A 27,189-nucleotide genomic window follows, 5' to 3' on the forward strand; every position below is an offset into this window, starting at 1 on the left:
TAAAGTATTGTATAGGCCTAATTATATAGGCCTACATGTAAACAAAAATGTATACTAGATAGAATAAAATAATATTTATTTATTTATTTATCTAGGCCTATGGCTCAGACATGCCAATGCGCCATGAGCTTCTCTGGCGGATACGCTGCGCATAATATAAGTCCGTTTATTTATTTATTTATTTAATATGAGGACTTTAATTCCTTTTGGGCATATATTTATTAATAAAAAGAATCCATGAACAATCTGTTCAATTGTTACAGGGGAAAATGTTGTTAAGAATCAATAAACATTTATCAAGACCAGTTACAATGTCCCCGTCTCCTCTATTATGTATAAAATAGCCTAATAAAATGCAATATTATATATAAGTTAAAATTGGCAATCAGAATCCATTTCAGTTAATTTTTAGACCTGGACAATAACGTTCCTGAATAAGTCCACCGTTCACTCGATTGGTCGCGAGGCTTACTATTTGGATGTGGTACACAGTTTAAGGATTTTCGTATACACTGTGTAATAAGGAGTTTGTAAATCAGAGAAAACTTGTTTCGCACAGGCAGGTGATACGTGTATCATTAGAAATTGATATTTTAGGCCATATCATTTTACAAGTTAATTTATTGATTCTATTTTAGGTTTTGTGTTAATTTCATCATGTACGCAATATTTTTATCTCTGTTACCATTTAGGACGCCTAGTTCGTATTGCTGATTAGAAGTGTTTCATTGAGGAGGATGCAGCGGAGGCGAGGCAGTTGGACTCGTGCTACTGTTTTCATAAGGCGTAGCTCTGTATACGATTGATTTGGTACCACGTCGCGTTGCGACCACGCTCCGATTAATTACGGTAAGTTATAAAAACAGGTCGTGAAGTTTCATGCTGGTCCTTTATAAAAACATTATTCTGGCTGATGTGCTACTACTCTTGACACCGATAGCTTACTCTCGAATACTAAATATATATATTAGCTTGTGTTTTGCAGAATCAACAAAGAAAGGCCTGAGTCTCACTCTCATTCTCATCAATACTCAGCTGTGTCTATTCGACCCCAATAAATACGGTACCGTATTATATAATAATGTAATTTTCTCAGTTTACGGACGGGAATCTGACTCGCTCTGTTCCTCCTTTCTTAATTCTGACTTCTTTATATTCATTTTAATGTTACGATTCGGTTTATTAAAGAAATTCAATCAATCAATCAATCAAATTCATAGTGTTCAAATATATTTCAAAATCATGAAAACAAAAAATTATTGTGTTCCTGAACGCAAGGCCAGTTAGTTTATGGGATGTAAAATCTTTAACCCAACAATCGAATAGGCCTAATAGCGCCATATATGGTCAAAGAATCACTTGGACACACTCCATCTCGTGAAAATTCCATCATGAGCATATTAGGGGCTTGGGATCTGTATATATATATATGAATATATTTTCGTTTCATAAATAGTAAATTAAAAAAAATTGTATATTGATGGTTATAAAAAAAAACCCTTTACTCAATCTAAGGAGCTAGAAGTAATTTAGTAAGTTACTAGAAGTAATGATATTAGACTTGGTTTTCGAGAAAATATGCCACCGTCCCCCGTCCTATAAAATTTAACTCTCATGCCGTTTATGAACATGGTGAGGTAGGCTTTCGCAATGCATTATAAGCTGCAGTAAAACGATTCAAGGAAATTCAAGCAACATTTCATTTGAAGCACTGGTAGTGCACTGCCCTAAATCGTAGCCCTTTATTGTAGATCTAAAAGTTGATAAAGTGGTGGAGGAGGATATATATTACTTCCAGTGGAGTATTATAAATTATTTTAAGTAGGCCTACAAAATGTTGAATATTCCTATCAATTATTTTGTCTTAAGGGCAAAGGAAGTTTGTTTATAATCTGGGTGACATGTTTACCAACGAATATCCTCCGGCGTAGCGAAGATGTAAGCCATTGGCATTCTTGATGATGTAGTCACCGATAGTTTATCGAAATGCCCACGGAAATGACGGCCTGTGAACTTTAACAGTTTTTATGTGAAATTTAATGGGCGTTGAGAACAAACCATGAAATTGAGCATAAAAATCGATAGCGAGCAATTCTCTGCCGCGGTGAATCAAACCTCGTCATGCCAAATTGCTTCAGCATGACACAGACCAAAACGAAATCTAATTTACGTCGTGACATTGCTTTACGGCTTTATATACAAATCGACAATATTTATTAAAATCAAATTGTGTATAGGATTGCTGTCTTAATGTTATTTACTAAAATTATTTAGATTATTGAGAAACATTGATACTTAAAATCATTTCCGGTTTATCACATGCACCAAACAAAGGTATCCACTGAGATGGCAGTAATAAGTGACATCATCGTTTTTACCTGATGTCACGTGCTCTGTGTGGCTAAATTTGTAAATACGGTACATATATCAAGTATCGCACACAACTAGGCTTAGTAATTATACGTCCGTTACGGTGGAATAAACGTCCATAGATACATTTAGTCTTCTTTGAACGCTAGGATTAATCGTGTTAACCAGGGAACATATAATAATCGCTAAGATTTTGTAGCAGATATAGGAATTATCGTGAGCTAACTGAAAAGTATACCCCGGAGTATACACCATTTTACTAACAAGGATTTTGAAGTCAGACTGACCGTCTGACAGGTAAGTAAAAACAGAATAGTATTTATCGCAATGCATGTACATAATAGTAGACTATCTCATAATGTTTACATTGTGATCACGGACATATAGATTAGTAATAGTACCCCCATCTTCACTTCGTGAATCAAGAAGGTTGCAATTAATTTAATAACTATCCACTTTTAAGGAAACTTAAGTATAGAGGAAACTTGTAAGCTCTAGTACATATACATTCTTGGTGTGGCGCAAGGAAGAGAGAGAATTATAAGTGTGAGTGAGAGAATTGTTTGGGGTAGAGGAAAGAGGTAGTAAGGTCACAATTGTACCTCGATTAACTGACGAACTAAATTCTAACCAGCCATTCGTAATAACTGGTCGCAGAAGGTAAAGATGAGGTAATATGGAAGATTCGAACTTGGCAGGTCTTCTGCTTAATAATACCCGTCACTAGACAACTTGGCTTTGTGGCTTCGAATCCGATTGGAAGCAACAACACCCTTCTTCACCTCCGTGCGTATTAAGCTCACGGATAAGTTCCCCCCCCCCCTCCTCAGTCACCAGAAACAAAGATCAACAGGATAGGCCTACACAAAAATTTAGAACCAACAAGACAATATCTCAAAAGTGAAACCGTATTTAAAATTCATAAAAATAGGGCTATAAGATATACGGTACGTTATCGCTTGTTTGCTTTAACATTCGTTTGTGCTATAGACTATTTATGGGTTAGCTTAAATCATCATCATCTCTTTTACTGCATAGGACCTCTTTTGAGTATGGGTTAGTCGCACATCATAAAGTGTACATGGGATTTTAATGTTATGAAGTTATTTTGCCACCAAAGATGATCTTTTTTGATGGCGCCACTAGCAGGTTAAAGAGACATCAAGGGACTGTTTCTCTTTATTATGTCAGCACATTTTTTGTAGGAAATTAGGCTAAGCTTAGATGAGATACAGGATTTATTGTGTTGTAGGTCTATGCACTATTTTTCGTTAACGTGCCGTTATTTTTTCAATGCAAGTTTCAAACAGTCACTGTATTATAGACATATTTGCTCCTCACTTTATAAGCCTACTTGGTATTGGTAGTTTGTTTTTCTTCCTCATGATGCCAAAGACTAAGTTTAGATTGGTGCATTATTGTAATAATTGTTATTGTAATAAAATTACCTAATAGGCCTAACCATGATGTGACAAAAATTGAAATTGATCATGACACGATACGAACAAATATTATTTTACATTTTAAATAAAAGAAAATAATATATAGGCCTACATAAAATCTCACTATTTTGTGGTATTAGGCTTTACATTACCATTGCAATTAAATTTATAGCTTAAATAAAAAACAAACCATATAATAGTGTTACAAATCAAAATACGGTACACAATGAAATAAATGGAGAAGACAATGTGCGCGCGTTTTGTTAGTGAGTTGAGGGAGCCAAATTCACCACAATACTACTTGTACTATATGCAATTGAAATTATGAAAATGATATGAGCTTTGTTATATCATTTAATATGCTTCGAATTTGACAAGTCTTGATAACTGTTCTCTCTTATTTGTGTATAATGAATTTGTTGAATTATTTAGACGTTATCAGTGGTTGATGAGTCATTCGGTAATCCTACAACTGACTCTTATACAGTACATTAATCACATATAAATCAGTCTAGTTAAAAAGTACTTCGCCATTGCTAGAATTTCTCAAGGAAATTCCACGCGTAGAAGATCATTAAAAGCCACGATGGCGTACATATTTCTACTAGCGCTGATCCACTTAGCGTAAATGTCTCCGGTACCGTGTGTTTGCTAGGGCAATAAATTAAGTTTATTGACGCTAAGCTTCTTCATACATCGACCTAGCTTTCTGCACATAAAGTGGGAGTGGATGAAAATCTTTTGGCAGAGTTGGACTGGATCCGATATTCGGAATTTCTCCCAAGGGTCTTTGAGAAAACTTTCAATCAATGGCGCTTTGTCTGGTGGGCAACAGAGTTCATGTATACATATGAAGGAAGTCGTAAAATTAATTTTATAAATGTATCGCATAGAAATACAAGTGTTGTATTTGTATCATTTGCGTCAAACATCATCATTTTTTTTGTCTTTCGTGGAAGTCATCCACGGGGTCATCCATCTTTATTTGTCCTCATTTTGTTCATGTTTTTCATTTTTAAATTTTCACTCATATATACAGTGCAATGATACTAATACACTATACATCATCATCATTACCACAACCACCACCGCCATCTTTATCATCATCAACATCATCATCATTATAATTATCATTATCATCGTAGTCGTCATCTACATCATCGTCGTCATCATCTACATCATCGTCGTCATCATCATCATTGTTATTATTATTATTCATATTCTGTTTTTGCTATTGCTATTAAATTAATAATTATTATCACTATTATTATTGTTATTATATGTCTTATCATTTGCATTGTTATCATTATCCGTTATACTCATTATTTCCATCATCCCGTCATCATAAAAAAAATCGTCATCATCAACATCATCATTATCATCACCACCACCACAATCATCGCCGTCATCATCATCATCATCACCATCCTCATCATCATCATCATCATCATCATCATCATCATCATCATCATCATCATCATCATCATCATCATCAACAACAACAACAACAACAACAAGCTATGCATGTAGAAAGCAACGATCGGAATTATGAACCTTGTGAACTTCGATTGTTCATTTTCATCCACTTCAAAGTACCACTGTACTGTATACTGACTCAGTAATGGCGCATTAATGCTTGTATAATCAGATAATACCGAGAGGAAGTATGGAAATTAAATAGTTTTTCGTTACAACTGTCTAGGTGGCTTTGCATTACGTCCATACGCCTCCTTTCTTGAATGATTGATTTCTAAAAATAGCATTATATTAACTGCAATAAAAGTCCAAAATAGCCATACTAGGTCTATAAGGAATAAGTTTAAATAAAAAAAAAACAATAATGAAATGCCTAGTTGGAAAGTAGTTGGCAATATTATTATTGTGAATAAGTATTTTAATTATGTTTGTATTTCGTCAAATTATCACTTACATTAGTATTGTACTAACTTCTTTCTTGTTTTCGTAAAGTTTATGTATGCTTAAGCAAGAATAAAGATTGTTTACTTTATGAAAACAAAGCACTGTTTCCACCTAGACGTTGCATGCTCAGTGTTGATGGATATTCATAGGCGGATGAGTATATTTCTACAAGCCAACATCTAGAGAATTTCACGCCTGACAAAGCGTGCTCTCAAGGGTGCATCAACAGTACTTTGTAAAGTATCTTGTGCGGACTCAAAAGGCAAGACCGCGTTTTCCAGCACGGGTCATAAGATATGATATCATTTATGACATATATAGTCGGCCTAGATAATAAGCTTCTTTATTAAATAGATTTTCCGTGAGGATGGACCCGATCAATGTCGTGCCGATGAACTTTACAAATTCGATTATATCTCATTCGTGTTCTGATTCGTCTCAGATTACCAATGATTACAAAGTGGTTTATTTATTAGACGCTAAAACGCTGCATTTTCCTGGTGTCGGTCACAATAATGGTCACAAGGATTTCAGACCCCATGTAATCCGGTCTCTTTTGCTTATAAATCACGTTCATGGTGAATTCAGCACTTTTTCTATTCCGATTTGGCGGACATCCCTAGTAATTTTGACCCGTGGGAGAAGATTCAGGACCTATTACGGCCAGGACGCGAAAGCCGAATGCACTGTCTGGGAAATGAATTTACTATAGATTTGAGCTCTCCGGTAAGAGTATTCAGAGGGGTGCGGCGAAATGCATGGCACCCCAGCGCGTGGGTTTCTATAACCAGAATCACTCCCTGGCTGTTAAACTTTTTTTTTATAAGAACCAGTAAAATTTTGCTCAGTGTTCTTATTTTTGGGTCGATTTCAGGCTCAAAATGTTCTTATTTTGTTCTTATTTTACACACTTTTTAAACATCGAAAATTATTATTGTACAGCATTATACACTGCACTGAGAGTTGAAGTGGCCCCTACAAAAAATGTCCCCTGAAAGAAAGGCCCAGCAAAAAATGGCCCACAAAAAAGGCCCCGGTTAAAAAAATGGCCCCAAATTGGAGGTAGGTACACCTACTGTACCGTACTGTATTATAGAAGGGTATTACATAGTCACCTACTGCACATAAGGAACACATATAATTTTTTGGTTTATCTAGTTTGACATTCTACCTCAGCCTCAATTTGTTCTTATTTTGTTCTTAATTTTTAAGTTATTCCAGCCTCAGTGTTCTTATAAAATGTGTTCTTATATATAAAAAAAAAAGTGTAGTTGTTTGAGACCTATGGAATAATGGAGGTAGGCTGGAATCGAATAACCCAAATGCTGTATAAAATTTCATTTAAATATTGAATTCCCAGTGGAAATAATCTGGTTTGTCAATATTGCTTACTGAATAATGTTGTATCGATATCATGTTGATAATTACTGTATTCTGCCGTTTGAGCTTGATTTTCGACAGCTGTCTTTATTTATCGTTTGATTACGTAGCCTAAATCAATACAACAACAATGTACACCGCAATTGGATTATGCATATATTAGCATAATGCATGTATATATAATAATAATAATAATAATAATAATAATAATAATTATTATTATTATTATTATCGTATCATAGCCCTTCAAAGTTCCTTTTTTCAGTTGTATGAAAGAAAAATGTCTATGGCGGGATACGATTCAAATCTGCGCGATAGGTCTCGGTGGTCTAATGGTATGATACTCTCCTCGGTAACGAGAGGTTTCAGGTCCATAAGGAATTAGACCATAGGAATGCCTATAATTAATATTGTTCATGACTCACTACTATGCATTAACAAATAATTTGAAGTTAGTCGTTAACAGACCTTCTAGAATACAAGAGTTTGGCCTATCGATAAAACCTTTATCGAGAATCACCTTATCTTCATCTGGGGCGGATCCAGATTTTTTTTCCCGATAGAGCTACCAAACAATTTCAGATGGGTTGAATTAACACCAACCTCAGCCTCATCATCTGGTAGAAGTCCCCTAATGACACGGTTGTGGTTGATACACTCACATTTTCAGCGGTCAACTTAATGGGCTATTATGTCACAGTAATAAAAACAGGTATCGGTAAATATTTTAGGGGGTGGGGCAGGCGGGTGGATAAAGCCTGTTTATCCCCATTGATTTCCGCCCCTGTGTATGGATAAGTTACTGGCTGCATACGTCAGTCAAGTGGGCCACTATGGCCTTGTGGCGAATTCGAATCTAATCGGAAGCAATCTATTTCACCCTTGTTTCATATACCGTATGCAACAACACGTTTTAATAGGCCAATTAACGTAAGGACGGAAGTAAAAAGTTATAATGATACATACCTAAGCCTATTATGCAAAGCACTACTACATCAGGATGGGTACGATTTGGAAGATATCCCATCTGAAGGCAATACTTAATGGGATGGCAGGGCAGATAATAAATGATAAAATGTGTTAAAATATTAATACAGAAATGTCGAGTATTTAGTTGATCTGTACTGAATGTTTGTAACATTTTTTTTGGGGGTGGGGACACATGTCCTCAGGAATGTCTAATGCGGTAGTGCCCCTGAAAAATGTTTCTCTGGTAGTGTTGGTGTTGGTATAATTATGGTGATAATATAGTATGTCTACAAGGAAAAACAAGAATGAAAAATCGAGAAAAACATAAAAAATTCTGGCATATCTAGCTTTTTATACAAATGAATTAATGTAATGATTAACTTCCAAGCAGAAACAATAGGCAACCTTCTGCGTATAAACATGCACCCCTCTCGCTCCCATTCTATATCAAACCACTGTATCTGGGGCGGATCCAGATTTTTTTTTTTCGATAGAGCTACCAAACAATTTCAGATGGGTTGAATTAACACCAACCTCAGCCTCATCATCTGGTAGAAGTCCCCTAATGACACGGTTGTGTTTGATGCACTCAAATTTTCAGCAGTCAACTTACTGGGCTATTATTTCACCGTAATAACAACAGGCATTGGTAATATTTTAGGGGGTGGGGGCAGGTGGGTGGATAAAGCCTGTTTATCCCCATTGATTTTCGCCCCTGATTATGGATAAGTTACTGGCTGAATACGTCAGTCAAGTGGGCCACTATGGCCTTGTGGCGAATTCGAATCTAATCGGAAGCAATCTATTTCACCCTTGTTTCATATACCGTATGCAACAACACGTTTTAATAGGCCAATTAACGTAAGGACGGAAGTAAAAAGTTATAATGATACATACCTAAGCCTATTATGCAAAGCACTACTACATCAGGATGGGTACGATTTGGAAGATATCCCATCTGAAGGCAATACTTAATGGGATGGCAGGGCAGATAATAAATGATAAAATGTGTTAAAATATTAATACAGAAATGTCGAGAATTTAGTTGATCTGTACTGAATGTTTGTAACATTTTTTTTGGGGGTGGGGACACATGTCCTCAGGAATGTCTAATGCGGTAGTGCCCCTGAAAAATGTTTCTCTGGTAGTGTTGGTGTTGGTATAATTATGGTGATAATATAGTATGTCTACAAGGAAAAACAAGAATGAAAAATCGAGAAAAACATCAAAAATTCTGGCATATCTAGCTTTTTATACAAATGAATTAATGTAATGATTAACTTCCAAGCAGAAACAAATCGAAAAAATGTATTTGTTGATATTTTTTTACAGACAAAGAAACCTTAAATTGATTACCAGCTGAGGGATGCGTTGACGATAACCAATCATGCCATACTCGAACAGGATAACGAGTTGATTGTTCTTATACGACACCATCCTTTTCGATTTGATGTTCGCCTACTGGTAACTGAATGAAAATTTAATGCTTTAGTAGGCACCACATGCTTTTTTATTTTGCCAATAAACGGTTTCTGTTCCCGCCCAAAATATCTCTTCTATTTATAATGAGTCCAGCTAACACAATACATTTATCATTTTGGATTGTTTCTCGTATACTATGTTACGATAAGAATTTTGTTTCACTTATGAACATCGAAAACGCAAATTGCAGCTTCAACACGGATATATTATAGTCATGTTATTATATACTAATCAAACAAACAGTAGCATTTGCGAGGTTTTCTATTTGTTTACTGAATCATCCACCATATTGTAGTGCGTTGGTAAGACATTTTCTGGTAGATCAACCGTTTTATTCTAGATAAATCGCTCATTAAACAATATTTCACTTTTGTTATTTAAACCGGCGCACGTTTGTCTTACGAAACCGTTCAAAATCCTTTCACAAATTGAAAATGTCAACGACTGATAACAGTGTATGCTTTGTTTTGTTGTAAACAGGCGTATAGTCGGTTTCAAAAGAAATAAAAGCAGGAATTTTAAATTTGTATAGCAGGGACCACCATTAGAAGCATAACGACTGTTAGAGAATTGAAAAGGGTAAATGAATTCATATAATCAATTCATCGTGTGCATATTGTGTTTTGAAATTGAAAAGTTCTTTCGATTTACGATGTCTTTTATGGACACGAGAATTGACGTAGGTAATTAGAATTAAAATGCCGATGTTTTATGGTTTAAATTCCAGGATAAATGCCAATGACTTTAATTTAATTTAGCCTTAAGTACATATTAGGCCTACAGACAGGATATGTGGTAAAACTATACACAAATTAATGTTAAAACGTGGAATGGAATTACATAGCCCTATGGGCCTATAGCGTATTTCGAACTGACCGACACCTTTTATCGTTTTGTAAATGTTTAGTTATTCACAACGGAAGTTTAACACCTGTGTTAGATGGATTCCGCTTCTTTTTGTAACAAGATATGCTTAAATAATAGGCCTACTTAGTTAAAAAGTTATGGGAAACATTCATTCCATCAAATTACCGGAACTGAAGCCTTAATTAATTTCGAGCCTGCATTCATCCGTCATGGATAAAAAGTCTACCGAAAGGCAACATGTAGTTTACGCTAGTCATGATTTTATTTAGTTTCAAATTTTACTAGCCCTATATTCTGTTTACATGTATCATACCTTAGGTAATCAACATAGTAATGATACCATAATTATTATTACAATTAATTTAAGATAGGCATATACTGTACATGTATACAAGGCCTGTTCCATAATGCATTCTTCATAAAGGCTTAAGTTTCTGTTTTTTTTATCTTTCTTATGGTCTTTCCTTATATTTTCTACCCTCAACAATGTTTGTGGACATCCCACAGTTAAGCGTCATAACTCTGCATAACACCTCCGAATATATAAATTATGATTTACTCACAGACACAGACTATGTGATCTAGTTAACCTTTGCGTCGCAAAGTCCTATTTCACGCGGGAACATGCAACGATTGGATTATTTATTAAGAGAATTTTTTTACGTTATTGTTTCTTCGTTGTGTCTGTGCCTCCTCCTCCTCATGTCATTTAATCTCGACCTGTGTTGGTACGAGCATTAAAAAATATGGTTGTAAACTCCACACTTTAACTCTTCTATATAAAGTAAGTCAATGAAGGCTAACAGTTTGTGTCTAAAACCCTACAATAGGTACCATAAAAGGTTGAATAATTTACTTTTATATTCTTTGCTATATTGGGTGGTGAGAATCATACGTGTCCTACTTTTCGAACTGTCAAATAACAGCGTAATATTTTTGTATGTGTAGATAGGATTATTACTAGTTGACATGTGTCATTTAAATCCTGTTGCGTAGATACGTCCTTTTACGAGGATTTGAATTATCGTGGCAGTCAAGCGAGTTATTAATATGAGAGTATATTTGTGAAGTATCAAGGGTGTATTTTGGCTGTCTCGGGGTGATTTGCGTCAAACTATTGCTAGTAATTAAGCAAGCATCGGCCTAGCGCATTCAACGGATAATCCTGTTGTAGGATGCTGTGTATAATTATTTTCTCTGACCAACGAAATAAATGATACATTTTGTGCATAACGGGAAAGCTAAATAAAATATGAACGTTTTAGGCTTTCAATCTGATCTTCTTATGGGTTAAATTCTAATTCAATTTCAATTTATTTTTATCGTAACCTTGCCCTTATACTCATGATTCTTGGTACAAACCGTAATTTTTCTGATACAATGTGGAAAGGATTCTCTTTTCGAGACTAAATATGGTCTGGATAAGGGTTGATATATATAAAAACAAGACTAAGAATAGCGCAAAAATAGATTTTAACATAACTACCGTACCGTTACAACATAATTGATATGCCCCGGCCATTATCCGTCATTTTCACTGTTCTCGTTGTTTTGATGTATTGTGTCCACTATCATGGTTGTACTACACAGCCGCATTTCCACATTAAAATAGCCAATGTTTTTAACTATGTTATATATATATATATATATAGGCCTATTATATATATATATATATATATATATATATATATAGGCCTATATATATATTTTTATTTTTCTAAAAGCAACGATAAATCATCTCCACTGACGACAGACAAATATCACAAATTATTAAATGTTTACTTGATTGGCGTTTCATTAACCTTCCAAAACCGATTCAGGTTATGTATTTGACTTCAAGTATTTTTACACTTGTACTGTCCTCCATCTGTGAATGGTAACGGGTAGGCTGCGTAAAACAAGCGAGCCGTACCATTATAGGCGTAGAATGTCTATGAAGGAATTGAGGACGAATTAAACAACGCCGCAAGACGACAACAATAGCAAATTAATCTATTAATAAATAATGAAGCGTGCGTTTATTTGAGCTTTAAAAAACATTATAATGACAACGGGACTTCAGTTCAATGAGTTTGTTACGCAGACGCTAAGCGGGGACGATTTGTCTAATTTGGTCACTGGCCGACGAAAACGGAAATAAAAAAGCTCTATTTTCTAGATAGCGCCTTTCTGTGCTTCCGTAATCGACGGTAAGCTCCTGTACAAGTAGGCATGATGAGAGAAATTCCAACCTAGGAATCTAGAGCCCCAAGCGGATATCCGCGATCACGTTTCGACTTAAAATCAATCAATGTGCTCGCCCAACACGATTTCCAACTGTGATAAAATTTAAACTTGAACTTTTTTTTATTAGTATAGAAAATTACTTTAAATCATCTAATAAGCTCAATTGTAATATTGACCCCATAGTTTTGCTATCGGCATCGATTGTATTTTAGTGATCGTATCTCCGATAATGAAGACATGTAGTTTAAGACTGACAATGAGTTCCTTGGGTAAGAATAAATACTATCTGTCTTGATCGTAGATTTAATGATGTGAAATTAATGAATCTTGTTGAGCGGAAGCGCATAATGAAACTGCATTGCGCAGTGATAGTGAGTTGTGTTGTCGCATTTTACTAATTTGTTAAACCATGAAGCTACTATTCTATCCAAGATAGACTGTACGTTGTAGGAATCATGGGATAATTAAACACACCCCTTCTTTGCTCTTCTTATTAAACTAGCCTACTTTCATTGCTTCAGCTTCATTTTTTGCAGACGATCAATGTTAAACATTAGAATATTAAATATTTTTATCCTGAACATAAATTATTTTTGACCATGCTGGGTATTTTGCCCTATCACCGGCATGAATGCTTGTGTTTTAGTATACCGGTACGGGTACTGGTATTGGGTATTTATATTGCGCCTTTCCTTTGCGGTTATGAAATAATTCAGGAAAACAATGGTAGGCATAAAATCAGTCATTATTCAGGAACCCCATATATACATGTATAGTATTTATCCTGCATTGTGTAGCCCTACATAATAGTTAGGTGGAATTGGAATATGCCTATGGTAATATTTGAGATCAGGGGCGGATTTAGTGGGTGGAGGGGGAGGGGGAGACCCTTTGGAAAGAAAGAAAAAGAAATTATTGATCTCCCAAAACGCCTCAGAGATTTTTTCCGGGCGTCTAGAAAACAAAATTTCCCAGAGATGACCCGGACCTCACTAGGGTAGTGTTGTTTCTCAGTCCCCACCCCCACCCCCACTTTCGGCCCTCCCCTGTTCGGACATCTCTGTGGACTCAAGTGGACGACCCAAAAATATTTGTGTGAAAAACCATTGATAAGGCACTACAATATTAAAATATATTGGGTTTATATGTGCTCCAAATCGCTACGACCGACAGGATACGGTATATCTTGCTGAGTGCGCCACATCGTAAGCCTTCAAGCGTCCAGGATGATGATGGTAACGATACCATAGTGATAAACTAAGCAAAACGACAAGATAAATAGATAATAATATATTAGTAAGCTTACAATACAATAGGATGCATCTGTATGCCGTCCTACAAAATTGTTAGTGTGAATTTCCTGTGTCCCCTTCAAGTAAGTGTGTTGCTATATCAACATCAACTCAAACTTGATAATAGTGGTCTGTGAATAGGAGCAACTCATGAACTAGTAAAATGTAAGTTAACAATGCGTAATTGATGCATCGGATTCAACCGGGTCAAAAAGAAGTACTGTATACATTACAACGGAATCGTAATGTTGGCTACGAATGCAAAATAGCAGGAAATGATTTGACAGTCACTGGTGTGAAATGTACCTTAATGATGGGTTTACATTACATTTATATCTTAAATCATTCCTTAAGGTCTAATAGGCCTACATATGGCTATAAGCACAGTTCTGACATAGCGTCTGGGGCATCCAGATGCCACATCGTGTTTTCTTCTTCTGGAATATGAGGCATCGAGGTGACATATTGTTTTTCTACCATGTTACTAAAAAAGTCACAGTAATTTTCAGAGATTCTTTTCTTAAGCTTCGAAATTTTTTTTTTTTTTGACGCCCCACTTAGGTATGAGTACCACTGATCTAAAAGTCATTCCAACCCTTCAATTAGAAATATGCTTAAACTGTAGTATACTTAAATCACAAACACTACTACAACCTGTGTATTGTATGTGGTGACTTATTCGATTTGAAAATGGACATAACTTGCCGTAGCGTATGGTAGAACTTGTAATAACTATTATTATGTGCTTAAGCGCACAAGCGTCCCATTCTATAGTTCGTTTGCCTTTTAGCGGTTGTACAAAGACGATTCAAGAAGATTATGAAAAAAGTCGTCGCTAGGGATTGGCGTTTTTTTTGCAGCATCGAACATTAAATGATACCATATGGGAGCACGTGCTAGGTTTATAGGATCTATGGGTCTGCTTTTGGTGTATTCTTTCTTTTACCATGATAATAGTATTGAACCTGGTTAGTTCACGCGTCATTGAAGAGGTCGCACGGAGGGCTTAGTTTAGTCCAAATTATTTCGTCTTCCTTGCAACAGATTTTGGCTGGATAGTGTAGTGTGGGAAGATAACTCAGCGTACAAAGTCTATATTTGTATTGTCGTGGCTTCTCTACATAGCAGAGGTTTTTGATGAGGCATAATTACTGACCAGGATCAATAATCTGTTTAGGTATATACCACGTAAAATAGGTCTCAAATCGAACTGCAGACTTGGTAGGCCTACTCACTGATTAATTTTAATATATTTGTTAATGTATGCCTATACCTATCCGGGCCTAGCGAAAATTAACATTTTTCCAGTTATTACTATCATATGATCATGTATTTTCAGTTCGTTGCTAAATTACACTGTTCAATTCATTTACTCTCGTGAGAGAACACATCCGCAATCCATGCCCTCTGTAAGACCTATTAATAATAATTGAAATATAATAGGCTTTTGATTATGTCCGTCTATCACCGTGACTACAGGCTTTGAAAAACAAATGCTCTAAAATAATGTATGCTTACTGACCGAGAAGTTGAATGACTATAAAAGATACAATAGTCGCATTGCGACATTTAGAGAAGAAAAGGCCTAATCGCGTCCCGCTTTATGAACAATATACAGTACTATTATTACAGATACTAAAGTGTCTGTGCTATTACTATCTCATTACCAAAATCGAGGCTTCATGTTTGATGGATACACAAAGGTAGGCTGATGTTGTAGTTCAACTGAGCACATATACCGCACGTTAAATAAATGCGACTGTATATTTTAAGAAACCATGACTCAGATGACTTCACATTTTATTAATACGCATGTTATATATGCATCGCCTACACGACCGTAAGCGACGGATAACAAAGTAAAATTCGAAGTGTTGTTAATTCGTGTAATGCATTACATGGACTAGCGTAGTGATTAAACACAAGTTATAGATTACGTGTATATAGAAAATGATAAAGTGATCGAGGACGTACTCGACTAACGATGTTTGTTTGAATTGTCGCTTTCCACTCTGAGAGAGGCCTACATTTGTGTAAGCAGGAGCGTGTATTTTAAAGAATTTTGACGGAAAACATAAAAGATGTACTTTAACTCTCTTGTCAACAAAATATATCAACAAATAAAATCAATAGGTCTATATTGACAAAAGTGATAAGGTAGGACTATAGTTACAAAAAAAAATCAAAGCTTAACACCGACTTGATAAATTTATCCCAAAATAATAATTTTCTACAAATATACAATCTTTCTAATTAAAATAAAACGGGAAAATTGCGACATTAGAGAAGAAATAGGCATAATCGCGTCCTGTTTCATCAACGATATACAGTATCACAGGACTGGGCTGCACACCCTGGCAGACGACTTACCGTTAGACATAATTCCCTATAATTAATTTCTTCCTCATATTATATTTGGTTGCCCTTAACCAGTAGTTTTATATACGGTACTCAATTAATTTAAATCCAGGCTCTGAAGGTATAAACTGGTTATTGCACAAGTACGATAAATTTTCTAAGACACTGAAAGGGTGTTTGTCGATACACTCTTGAACGGTTAACCACAGAGTTTTGGAATATTTAAAAGCAGGGGGAAAACGTACACACAAGATAGGCCTATAACTTAATTTAGCTCGGTTCTAGCCAGGCGTGGCCTTATATAATTTCATAAACAGGATTACAATCAATTTACTTTTATTCCAGGTAAGCCTATAGGGCCTATATAACATTAGAGTATACAATCAATTTCACTCATTCAGAGTAAGCAAAAGAGGCCTCCAAAATGATGTAGGCATACAGTACCGGTAGGTTACTGCTCTATGAAATTTAGTAAGTCGTCACTTATTATACTCTAACCATACGTCATGACCATGAGTTAACCATCTTGTGATTAGATGTGTTGTAGCACAACTTCCATTTTAGCGTACGGACACAAACCTATTTTAACCGCAATATGACATCATTCTATGTGAAGGCTAATTAATTATTGTATGTGTTACAACATCACACATGTCTACAGTCTATCTGTAATACAATAAATTTTAACACTATCAGCTGCTCTATACAATAAATATTAACACCTGAATATGAACGGAAGCATTTTTACAAGAATTATTCAAATAGGTCTAGGGTGTCGATATTACCATCTGCTATTCCCTGTGAAACGATACAACTCGCTCACTAATAAATTCATATCTATTCGGATATCAGCTTATATACATTGTAAGATATTTATAGAACTATAACATACGGTTCATAGTTCAATCCCACTTTTGTCTGGCTCTGAAATTTTGATCGGCGCATCCGCACAATCGGAAGAAAAATTACGCTTAGAAAGAAGAGCTGACATACAGTTCCGTCCTACCATCATATCATAAATTTTGAAATTAATAGCATCATTTGCTGAGGTGTTAGGATGGTGAGAAAATAGCGACCAAATACTCGTCTGTAGAATATAAAAACTTAAGTAGCAACTTGTACAATTGCATAAATAATAGACCTTTAATTCAATTAGTAAGATCATAGACCTAGCAAACTTTGTAGCCAGCCTGGGGCATCCGTATGACGCATGCTCATTAGTACATTGTTCGACTGTTCCCCCAGGTAAGCCTATGGCTCTGCATGATCACGTTCAAGTATCCTATCGCATAATGATACCCCATTACTGCTTTGTAAGTCAACATTGACTTAAGCTACATATTATTTACCCTGGCTATAAATTGTGCTTCTGGTTCAGAGCCTAATTATTGCCGGTCAACCTCCAGTACCCTCCAGTGGTCTCTTTGAGACAAGTCCCCTCACAATAGACCCAGACCGCCTGACGTTCATCGAGTGTATCGTCATGATAAGAGGGATAAATGATCCGGAGAAATGCCTTTATGTGTTGAACTGCTGTGGACCGTGGACGGTAGACATTCGACTCGTGGACATTGAGTTGTGAAAATCGTGTAGAAAATGGGAGCAAAACTTCGGCAGCGCGAGTACGGTAGGTGCTATTATTTCGGGGTCTCTTTTTGTTTTCAGCTTTAATTTTATAATGAGTGCCGATGTCACTCAGATTTACACCCATGGTTTCGGTAACTGATCTTAAATTTACATTCAGCTGAGCGATTCCTGAATTTCGGAAAGGGACGGGTTATGCTTTTCTGAATCTTTAAAATAATTGCCATTTCAAAAGCTTAAACGTCATTAATTAAGCTACCATCAATAGTCTTACTGCATGCCGTGTCTCGACGGGCTTTCACTATTAGAGTCATTATTACTCTATATAGGCCTTTGATTGCTTAGCAAAGGAGAAGGTATCGATAAGATACTGGAGTGGATCTAGGGGGGAAAAACAAAGAACACGGCGGTGCCCCGTGGTGTTAGAATCTATTACTAATTATGTAAATTGCACATTTCAATTCCCCCAACTCTCAATTTTCACAGAAGGCTGTGTTCAGGGGAAACAAACTATTAAAAGTATCCGCTCTGAGGTTGCCATGGCGATTGATCTCGAGGGAAACTGCGGCTTTCTCTTTCAACGAACTCATAAAAGAACTAGAGTAGGAGATGCATTAATCGACTGTATTATATCTCATCTTTATGCATTTTATATTTGCGTGGACAGATGCCAAACATTTTGTTGGCTACACGACAAACTCAGTGCAACGACCTCACGATCTGGGCAACTTAAAAGTTTAGTGAGACGATTTCTAGCAGAATTCTTCTCTTTCTTATTTCAGCTGCCTGTGATGAGCTTAAACTTTAAACCTAACATTTTATTTTCCCTTGTGGTTCTCCAATAAGTTTGAAAAAGTACGGCAGTGACTTTCTTTAGCTTTTACATTTATTGATTGATTGATTGGATGTTAATTAATTAACCGGCTAGACTATATCGAATACTGTACCGCCTGTCATAAATCAGATGTGAGCATTTTCGAACAAACTTGAAACATAATTTGTGGGATTAAAGTGTTAGTAATTACGTTTTAACACCGACATTGACTGAAACAATCCCGCTATTCAGCTTGGTCTTCGGTCGTTTCTTTCCCGATGACACTGCACCTTGCGAGAATAAATCCTATTTTTGACAGACACTGGTCTTTAAGTGATCTGTTGTGATCATTATAGATGCATTCAAAACTCCATTTGACGACTGAGTTGGCGCGCGAGCTGTATTGTTTATTTAACTACCTTTCATTCTTCAATCATAGTCGTAGCTGTAACAGTTACAAGGCCATGGCTAGCATATTATGCAAAGAAATATGTAATATGTGTACAATACGTATAATATTAAAACGACAGTTGCATAGGCCTATGTCTACAAGATCGATCAAGGTGCAAGTAGCATTCAATCACCGCCGCGAATTATTAAATTAGGCCAACTCCTGTAGTAGAATGTAGGCCTATGTTACTATGCAGTAATCGATCGCAATAACCTATAAAGAAGAGTAACCGTGATGGAATATTAAGCTTGCTTAATATAGGCATGATGTTGTAGCCGTGTATAACGTTCAGTGCTGACATTGCGAACTTTTTTCTGCAATTATTATTTTTTTTTTCGAGTGGTCTTTATTTCGTTGTCGGCTACTACTGTACACTACAGTAGGCTTTTGCACAGTTATAATGCCTGCATAAATATCGTTTCAGTTACAGCTTTAGACTTGAACGGCAACACAAGTCCCCCAGGACACATTGAGAGACGTTTGTCTTACACTTACAAAACAATTTCTTACTAATTACTAACAATTAATCCTGGCTGTAGGCTGCGACGGTAACGCAGTACAACGATCCCGATTTTTGATCCGGATGCTCTGGCACAAAATTGCCCCGGGAATGTTATGATTCACAAATGTGTGTTGTAAATTTAGAATTTCGGAGTCAATACCTTCACCCGCGGTTATTGATCTAAATTGTTGAGGTTTACTAATGGGTACGCGTCTGGTTTTTGGTACCAGATTCAAAGATATATAGTACATCTTGACAATGACATGGTTAATGTCCATTATTGATAACTGTGGTATATGGCTATGATTTATATCAACGAGTTTGATATCGTTCATTATTATCTCGTTTTTTACACGAATAGGTAAACTATTATGGTCGTTAACCTACAGCATAGAGAGCCTACAGGTATATCATTCGTCACACTTGGGTTGTTAAATGTCAGTGCAATATAAGTAGGCCTACCTGCTAATTAAACAGAGTTGAGATTGAATGATATGAGGAAGCTGTACATGTGTTTAGGCAACTTGGTCAAGCATAATGTTTGTAATAAATCAATTGTGTTGTTGATATACCGTAATCACCATAAATTAAACACTTGCTGTTTGTTTATATTTTCGCAGGTAATTGGGGAGATATGGAAGTGAACGTGTGGGTGAACAATCGAGAAAAGAAGGTAAAAGGACTGACAAAACGAACAACATGCCATGACGTCATTACAGCACTTCTGTATAACAAAACCAAGGCTGATAAACTTGCAGACGATTACATCGAATCTTATGTTATTATTGAGCAGTGGCGAGAATGCGAACGAGTTTTACCACGGAATACAAAAATTATCAAAATTTGGCGCGCTTGGCACAACGAGCAGACGAATGTAAAATTTATTTTGAGAAAGAAAACGACTGAAAGTATTACGAATGACAACAAACAAACAAAACCAAAAGAAATTCCACCAAGGATTTCGCGAAAGAGAAGACCTGGAGAAAAGAGTTGTGGCAGGAGAGCACACAGTGTCGAACGTAGTGACCAACAAGATAATGTGAAATGGCTAAATGAACAAAATAATCACAGAATAAGTCGAAGTAATGACGAGCTTCTAGATAGCCAATCATATCGCAGCATATCACTTGCGGACGTCGTTGCTCCTGCTTCTGATAAGCTTATGGAGCTTGTGATCGGGCAAGAAGAACAAATACAGAATCTGATGGAAACTATTCGACAGACCGATTTAGAGATCGAATATTACGAAACACAGATGCACGTATGCCGTATGTACGCAAACGGAAAAGATTATGTGCAGGAATCATACTTATCCGCGAATGGTGACAATGATGTTTTAGTATCGAACGATAAATACCATGCAGTTTCCGGCGGTTGTGAAACGCAGTCACGTGAGTCGATAGAACTACAAAAGAAGACTTTTATAAATCAGTGTGTTTTGGATATGCCTGTAACTGATAAAGACTGCAATGAAGTAACTCAAGGCAGGATACTTTCGTCAGAGAAAGAGTGTGCAGATAGTGACAAACTGGTAACGATTTCCAATGTTACATATGAACCTTCTATTAGAAAGAGTAAAAAACACGTGACTTTTGCGAAACTTGACAGCGAAGGAAACCGAATTTGCGCCGATTCCATAGAAAGTTTGAATGAAATTGGTATCGATAGAAAAACTACACAGATAATGCCTACATGCTATGAAACAAATGAGCTGGAAAATAGACATTCACCAGTGGAACTTAAAAGAAATATAACCACGCAACCTGACGAAACATTAAATCGGTTAAATTGTGTTAAACCGAACAATAATATTAAAGGCATTTTACATGTGAATAACAAGCATACGATGGCGACTCATCAGCTAACTGAATCAACCATTTGGGATCAGGCTAGTAACGATACAGACTCAAGTTCCGATACTGGTTTAAGTTCAATGCAAGACTCAGAAGATGGGGGCGCTGTTCATTTTGCCTCTGTAACACTGGTTTAAAAAAAAAATATAACATGAAAACAGAATATAAGCCTACCGCTAAAGAAAATATTTATTTATGTAGCTGTCTGTTTAGATGTATGTATGTATTTATTTTATTTTCTCGAGTCAAGTTATATTTTTTTATTGAACTTGTAATTGAGTAAATATACAAATTCTGACAAATGTTGTAATACCATGATTAATTATTAAGATTAGTACAGAATTTGAAATACCATTTGATAACAATTTGAAAGAATTATATTGATATGGCGATTTGTATAAATTAAATGATTGTGTGAAAACGACTGAAATAGCTCGAAATAGTGTGACTCTTTGCCTGTCAGTTGTGTGAATTATTATACAGTACGGACTAAAGCTTCCTTTTTATAATTGTAATTCATTAAATAGTGTTATATCATAGGCCCTATAGCAGTGGATCACAAGGTATTATCAAGTGCATAGGTTGTCCAAAGTGTTCATGTGAAAATAATGATGTGTCGTATTTATTTTCTATGCTTGTTGAAAATGCAAACATTCTAAGCTCCTGCTACTTTCATTGGCTACAATTAATTAAATAATCTTATTGAGCGTAAGAGATGTTCCAAGTTTTCATGTGGAAATAATGATGTGTCGTACTTATTTTCTATGCTTGTTGTAAATGTAAACATTCTAAGCTCCTGCTACTTTCATTGGCTACAGTTAATTACATAATCTTATTGAGCGTATGGATGTCCCACGTTTTCATGAGGAAATAATGATGTGTCGTACTTATTTTCTATGCTTGTTGAAAATGTAAACATTCTAAGCTCCCGCTACTTTCATTGGCTACAATTAATTACATAATCTTATTGAGCATATGAGATGTTCCATGTTTTCATGTGGAAATAATGATGTGCAGTATTTATTTTCTATGCTTGTTGTAAATGTAAACATTCTAAGCTCCTGCTACTTTCATTGGCTACAGTTAATTACATAATCTTATTGAGCGTATGGATGTCCCACGTTTTCATGTGGAAATAATGATGTGTCGTACTTATTTTCTATGCTTGTTGTATATGTAAACATTCTAAGCTCCCGCTACTTCCATTGGCTACAATTAATTACATAATCTTATTGAGCATATGAGATGTTCCATGTTTTCATGTAGAAATAATGATGTGTCGTATTTATTTTCTATGCTTGTTGTAAATGTAAACATTCTAAGCTCCCGCTACTTCTATTGGCTACAATTAATTACATAATCTTATTGAGCGTATGGATGTCCCATGTGAAAATAATGTTGTGTCGTAATTATTTTCTATGCTTGTTGAAAATGTAAACATTCTAGGCTCCCACTGCTGGCTACAATTCATTATTAAAATTCAATTCAAATGTTATTTTTGGATGAACATAAATACAAGGAAATGTGAAATAATGATGTTGTCGTAAACATTTATAAGCTCCCCATTCTGCTTATTGGTCATAGTACGCAACACAAGCCTACAGTATCTAAGTACAATTTCGGCAAAACAACGACTGTTACTTTAAACATATACTGCCATTAGCAATAAAGAATACATATGAAACATTAACATAACAACTTATTATTGTTTGAAATGTATAACCACATAATTTATTAATTCTCAATAATAAAATAAAATAAATTAAAAAAAATGCCAAGATTTAAAAATGCTTGAAATTTAAGATGCTTTGGAGTTAGACATATATTTTTCTAGTTATAATTTGTAGTTGAAAGCTATTAACCTATATTATAATCATAATTCCCCCCACTCCCCAGATAATTTTCTTACCCCACCCGCAGTTTTGCCGGAAAAAAGAGCATTTGTAAGATTTGCCAACAAAATTAATTGCTCCGAGGTCTGTCTCTCACATTAAGCTCATTGGCTACTTAAAAACAAAACATTTAACAAACTTTTTACATTTTAATACGGTATATATTGAGCATATAAATGAAAAAGCACATTAAAAGAGTTACCTATTATTTTTTTTATTTAGTTACTGTGTATCATAATATCGTCAAAATGTTAAAATGTCTTAATTCCGAAATAATATTAAATACCTAATTCCTTGATGTTATTTGTAGTGCCCAAGTTCAATATGAATATTTTTTTTCTTGTATTTTGCATTTGGGAAGGCCTATAAATTATCACCTCCCATAAATTGATGATTTTCATGTTTTCATATTGTGCAGGATAATATATTGGCTTGTATAGTATAGTAACTTATAATTTTTATACATTTCCAAAGATGGATAAATAATAAAGCCTGTCGTAATAGTTTTGTTTTATGCCAGAATTAAGCATTGATCTTATACAGATTTATTGTAGACTACAAAATTATGCCATCAGTCTATTTTCCTCAAAGACGATCTGACCTTTCATCTTTAAGTCAATGGCTGTACTACATTAGGCCCTACCATGGAGGTATATGGCCCTACTAAATGATTCTCTTAGAAAACATGTGGTAGACATTTATACTGTATTAATTTAAGTAACTAGAGCATTCCTGGTTTTAGCAGCCATATTGGCGGCCATGTTGGATTTTCGCAACTTCGAGTGGCCAAATATATTTTTTTGGTGCGGTACAGTATTTTTAGACCACAAAATTGTTTTCACACATACAATATTATGGGAGTTATGGAAAATATTTAGATTCGAAGGCCATCTTAGGGAAACAAATTTGATATGAGATTATCATCAATGTTTGCTACGACGACATTGTTATGCATGCATTCAGACACGCCATGTCATGTACTTACTGGTAATAAAATCTTCAGTGAGTGAGCTTACCGCTCGTTAAATCCGTACAAATGAATGATAAATATCAATAAGAGTCGAAGATCAAGGGAAGACAAATCTACCGATGGTATTTCAGTTAGGCTCATAATACAACACATACTTGATGTTTCATTGTAGACCTATATTTTTAACATTTAAAAAATGTGCTGTATGAAAGTTTATACTGTTCTTGTATATTAAACATCTTGTAATATGCAACTGTACTGCTGGATGTGTGATGAAATAAATAAATAAAAATAACTAAAATGATAGTAACTATCGTTTAAATAACCACTGACTGCGTGCTTTCTCTACTTTACGCCTCACTCTATGTCAAATATTGCTATTGCCTCTTTTTTTTAAAGACAAAAAAAAACATTTAAAATTAGAAATTAGACATGCCTTTGGATGATATGATGATGATGCTGCTGATGATGATGTTGATGTTTCATCCTACATGGTAAAAAGTAGAATGAAATAGTTCAGGAAAACTTTATTGTAGGCTATAAATATTTCTGTATACCCTCCAACAACATATTAAATACAATGCCATTACGTGCTGAATGTGCTACCACCCCATCTGTACTGTGGCATTCTGAGTCAATGCAATTTAAATCATTACTATGATAAAATGAAATCTAGGTCGGGCCTTAGTCGGTCGCAAATCACATAGTGATTGGAAACTATGGCCTAGTATCTAATAGGCCGACATATTATTTGCTCATCAGAAGATGTGCATGTCACAGAACTAAAAATTGAAGTCATACATCGAGACATCAGATGCCTTTCTTTGATCAATTTAGGCCAATGTCAAGGACTTTTGAAAATTTATAGGCTTACACTTGACTGAAAATGCCTATTAATGATAATGAAGCTGTAATTATGTGACTTTGCGTCGGTTTACCGGGTAGCCCAGGCACGAAGAGACCCTAAGTAGAGAAGCAAGTTACTGTAAAAGGACGTAGTTCACACCTCGATCGCTCTGAGAACGTTTTGGTATACAGAGCTATAGGCCTATTATAAATCGCCAGACAATTACCGTACTCCATTTAATCTAATACGAGTGTATGATCTCATATTCTCATAAATTATCTACGGTACCGTCCGGTCATAAGTTCTTTACAAGGAATCGAAATTACGAATTTATTATAATTTCAAAGATCCAAAAAAAAAATAAAAAAAAATAAAAAAATAGGGGGATTAAAACGAATCACTGTTTGATTTCTATCCCATAATAAAACATCTAGGCATCTTTCTTCGAAATTGCTGTCCGGAGTTTTTATAAGTTTACATTATAACTTGGACTGTACTGGAGCAAACATCCATCCATGGACAGAAGATAAGTATTAGAGATGGGCAGACAATAGCAAGATGTGAAATCAACCATCTTCATTATCTTAGCGATGCTCTTAGTCTCGCTTACGGCCTGGCCCTTAATCCCACTAATGTATCATCCCCTTACAGATATTAAGACAGCTCTTATTTTACATTTTAATTTAATTTGCTTAAAAAGATGGCGGTGTTTATTTAAATTGGAATTTTGATTGTTTTTTAATGTGATTGTGATTTTTTTTTTTTTTTGATAGCGAATAATTGCCCTCGATGGATACCAATAATGGCACTCGATGGATATCAATAATTACCCTCGTTGGGTAGCAATAAATGACTGAGTCTCGGTTCAGGAGATGATGAGAGATCAAAACATTTACAAGCAGTACATAGAAGTTGGTATACTGTAGGCAAAAACAGAACTTTAAGTTTGGATGAAGAGGCTTTCCTTTGGAGTAGAATGGCGTGGTAGATGGCAATAATAATGTACTGTAGTCAAATGCATTCTGCCCTTTAAAGTTCTTTTGTGTGTACTCGAACACTCCTAAAGACACAAATGATAGCCTACTAATTCACATACAGTACTTATTGTTCCTTATTAATTAGCACTCTAATCCTGCTCAATTACGTATTCTTGTAATTAGGCATGTTTTTTTTCGAACACAATCCAGCACTACTGTATATCAAATTATTGTTTAGATTCAATTGGCATGAACACATTTGCGAACATATTTACATCCTGTGCGCAAATTTAAATTTTGCACATGTATAATATATTTATTTAACGTAAATGTTATTATAATATATATATATAACATAAATGATATATATATATATATATATATATATATATATATATATATATATATCTTATTATCGTTTATTCACTATTATAAATAGTAATATTATAACATTTTAGAGAGCTATTATCTTCGTTGTTTCAGAACATACATTATTTGCCTATTTTGCTTGCCCCTTTTATGTTCCATTATCGGCATTGGTATTGGTATAGGCATTTATAATGCACCTCTTCCTTGAGGTTATAAAGCACAGTTCTTTTCCCTGGTCATTGGGTCCACATGCTAAGTGTTGCTGTTGGTAATCAGCGCAGGAGCAGGCAACCCACCAGGTTCCCATTTATACTCCTGGGTGAAGAGAAGCAATGCAGATAAAGTGTCTTGCTCAAAGGACACAAGCAAAATGCACAGCGAGAAATTGAAACCCCGACCTCAAGGTTGGGAAACCAAACCGTTCCACGGCCTGTTAAATTTTTCGTAATACAAAGCATAATAGGCAAATACGGACTTCTACTCTATCAGACTTGTAGTTTTTTATGTTTTCATTGTAAAAAAATACAGAATTGAATTTAATTGAACAATACAGTATATTAGAATTACAATTTGTAGAAAAATGAGTAAACTCCACACTCAGTGACACAAAATAACGAAAGCTCA

The 27,189-nt window shown here is 35.3% G+C and overlaps 1 protein-coding gene across 9 annotated transcripts; it reads left to right on the forward strand.

Annotated features, from left to right (window-relative positions):
- The first annotated feature begins 754 nt into the window (after window positions 1–754).
- On the forward strand, window positions 755–24,697 carry LOC117110329 (ras association domain-containing protein 10-like). 9 transcript variants are annotated; one of them, XM_033253006.1, is made up of 3 exons: window positions 2,470–2,667; window positions 9,414–9,545; window positions 20,278–24,697. In XM_033253006.1, the coding sequence occupies exon 3, from the start codon at window positions 20,292–20,294 to the stop codon at window positions 21,645–21,647; it is 1,356 nt and encodes a 451-aa protein (XP_033108897.1). In that variant the 5' UTR covers window positions 2,470–2,667; window positions 9,414–9,545; window positions 20,278–20,291; the 3' UTR covers window positions 21,648–24,697. The 9 variants fall into 9 exon arrangements, with proteins under 9 accessions (XP_033108901.1, XP_033108897.1, XP_033108896.1 ...); XM_033253010.1 differs by lacking the exons at window positions 2,470–2,667; window positions 9,414–9,545 and adding an exon at window positions 755–849; XM_033253005.1 differs by lacking the exon at window positions 9,414–9,545.
- Window positions 24,698–27,189: the final 2,492 nt, after the last annotated feature.

The sequence above is a fragment of the Anneissia japonica genome, unplaced genomic scaffold (assembly GCF_011630105.1).
Source record: "Anneissia japonica isolate Jap-2015-1 unplaced genomic scaffold, ASM1163010v1 scaffold5350_len443212_cov192, whole genome shotgun sequence".
NCBI classification, from domain to species: domain Eukaryota; kingdom Metazoa; phylum Echinodermata; class Crinoidea; order Comatulida; family Comatulidae; genus Anneissia; species Anneissia japonica.

Bases quoted from the DNA above. Each gene is read 5' to 3' on its own strand.
- LOC117110329 (XM_033253002.1), top strand. From the start codon at position 19,916: ATGACATGGTTAATGTCCATTATTGATAACTGTG. The intron at 19,950-20,277 runs GTATATGGCTAT...ATATTTTCGCAG, and splicing joins GTCCATTATTGATAACTGTG to GTAATTGGGGAGATATGGAA.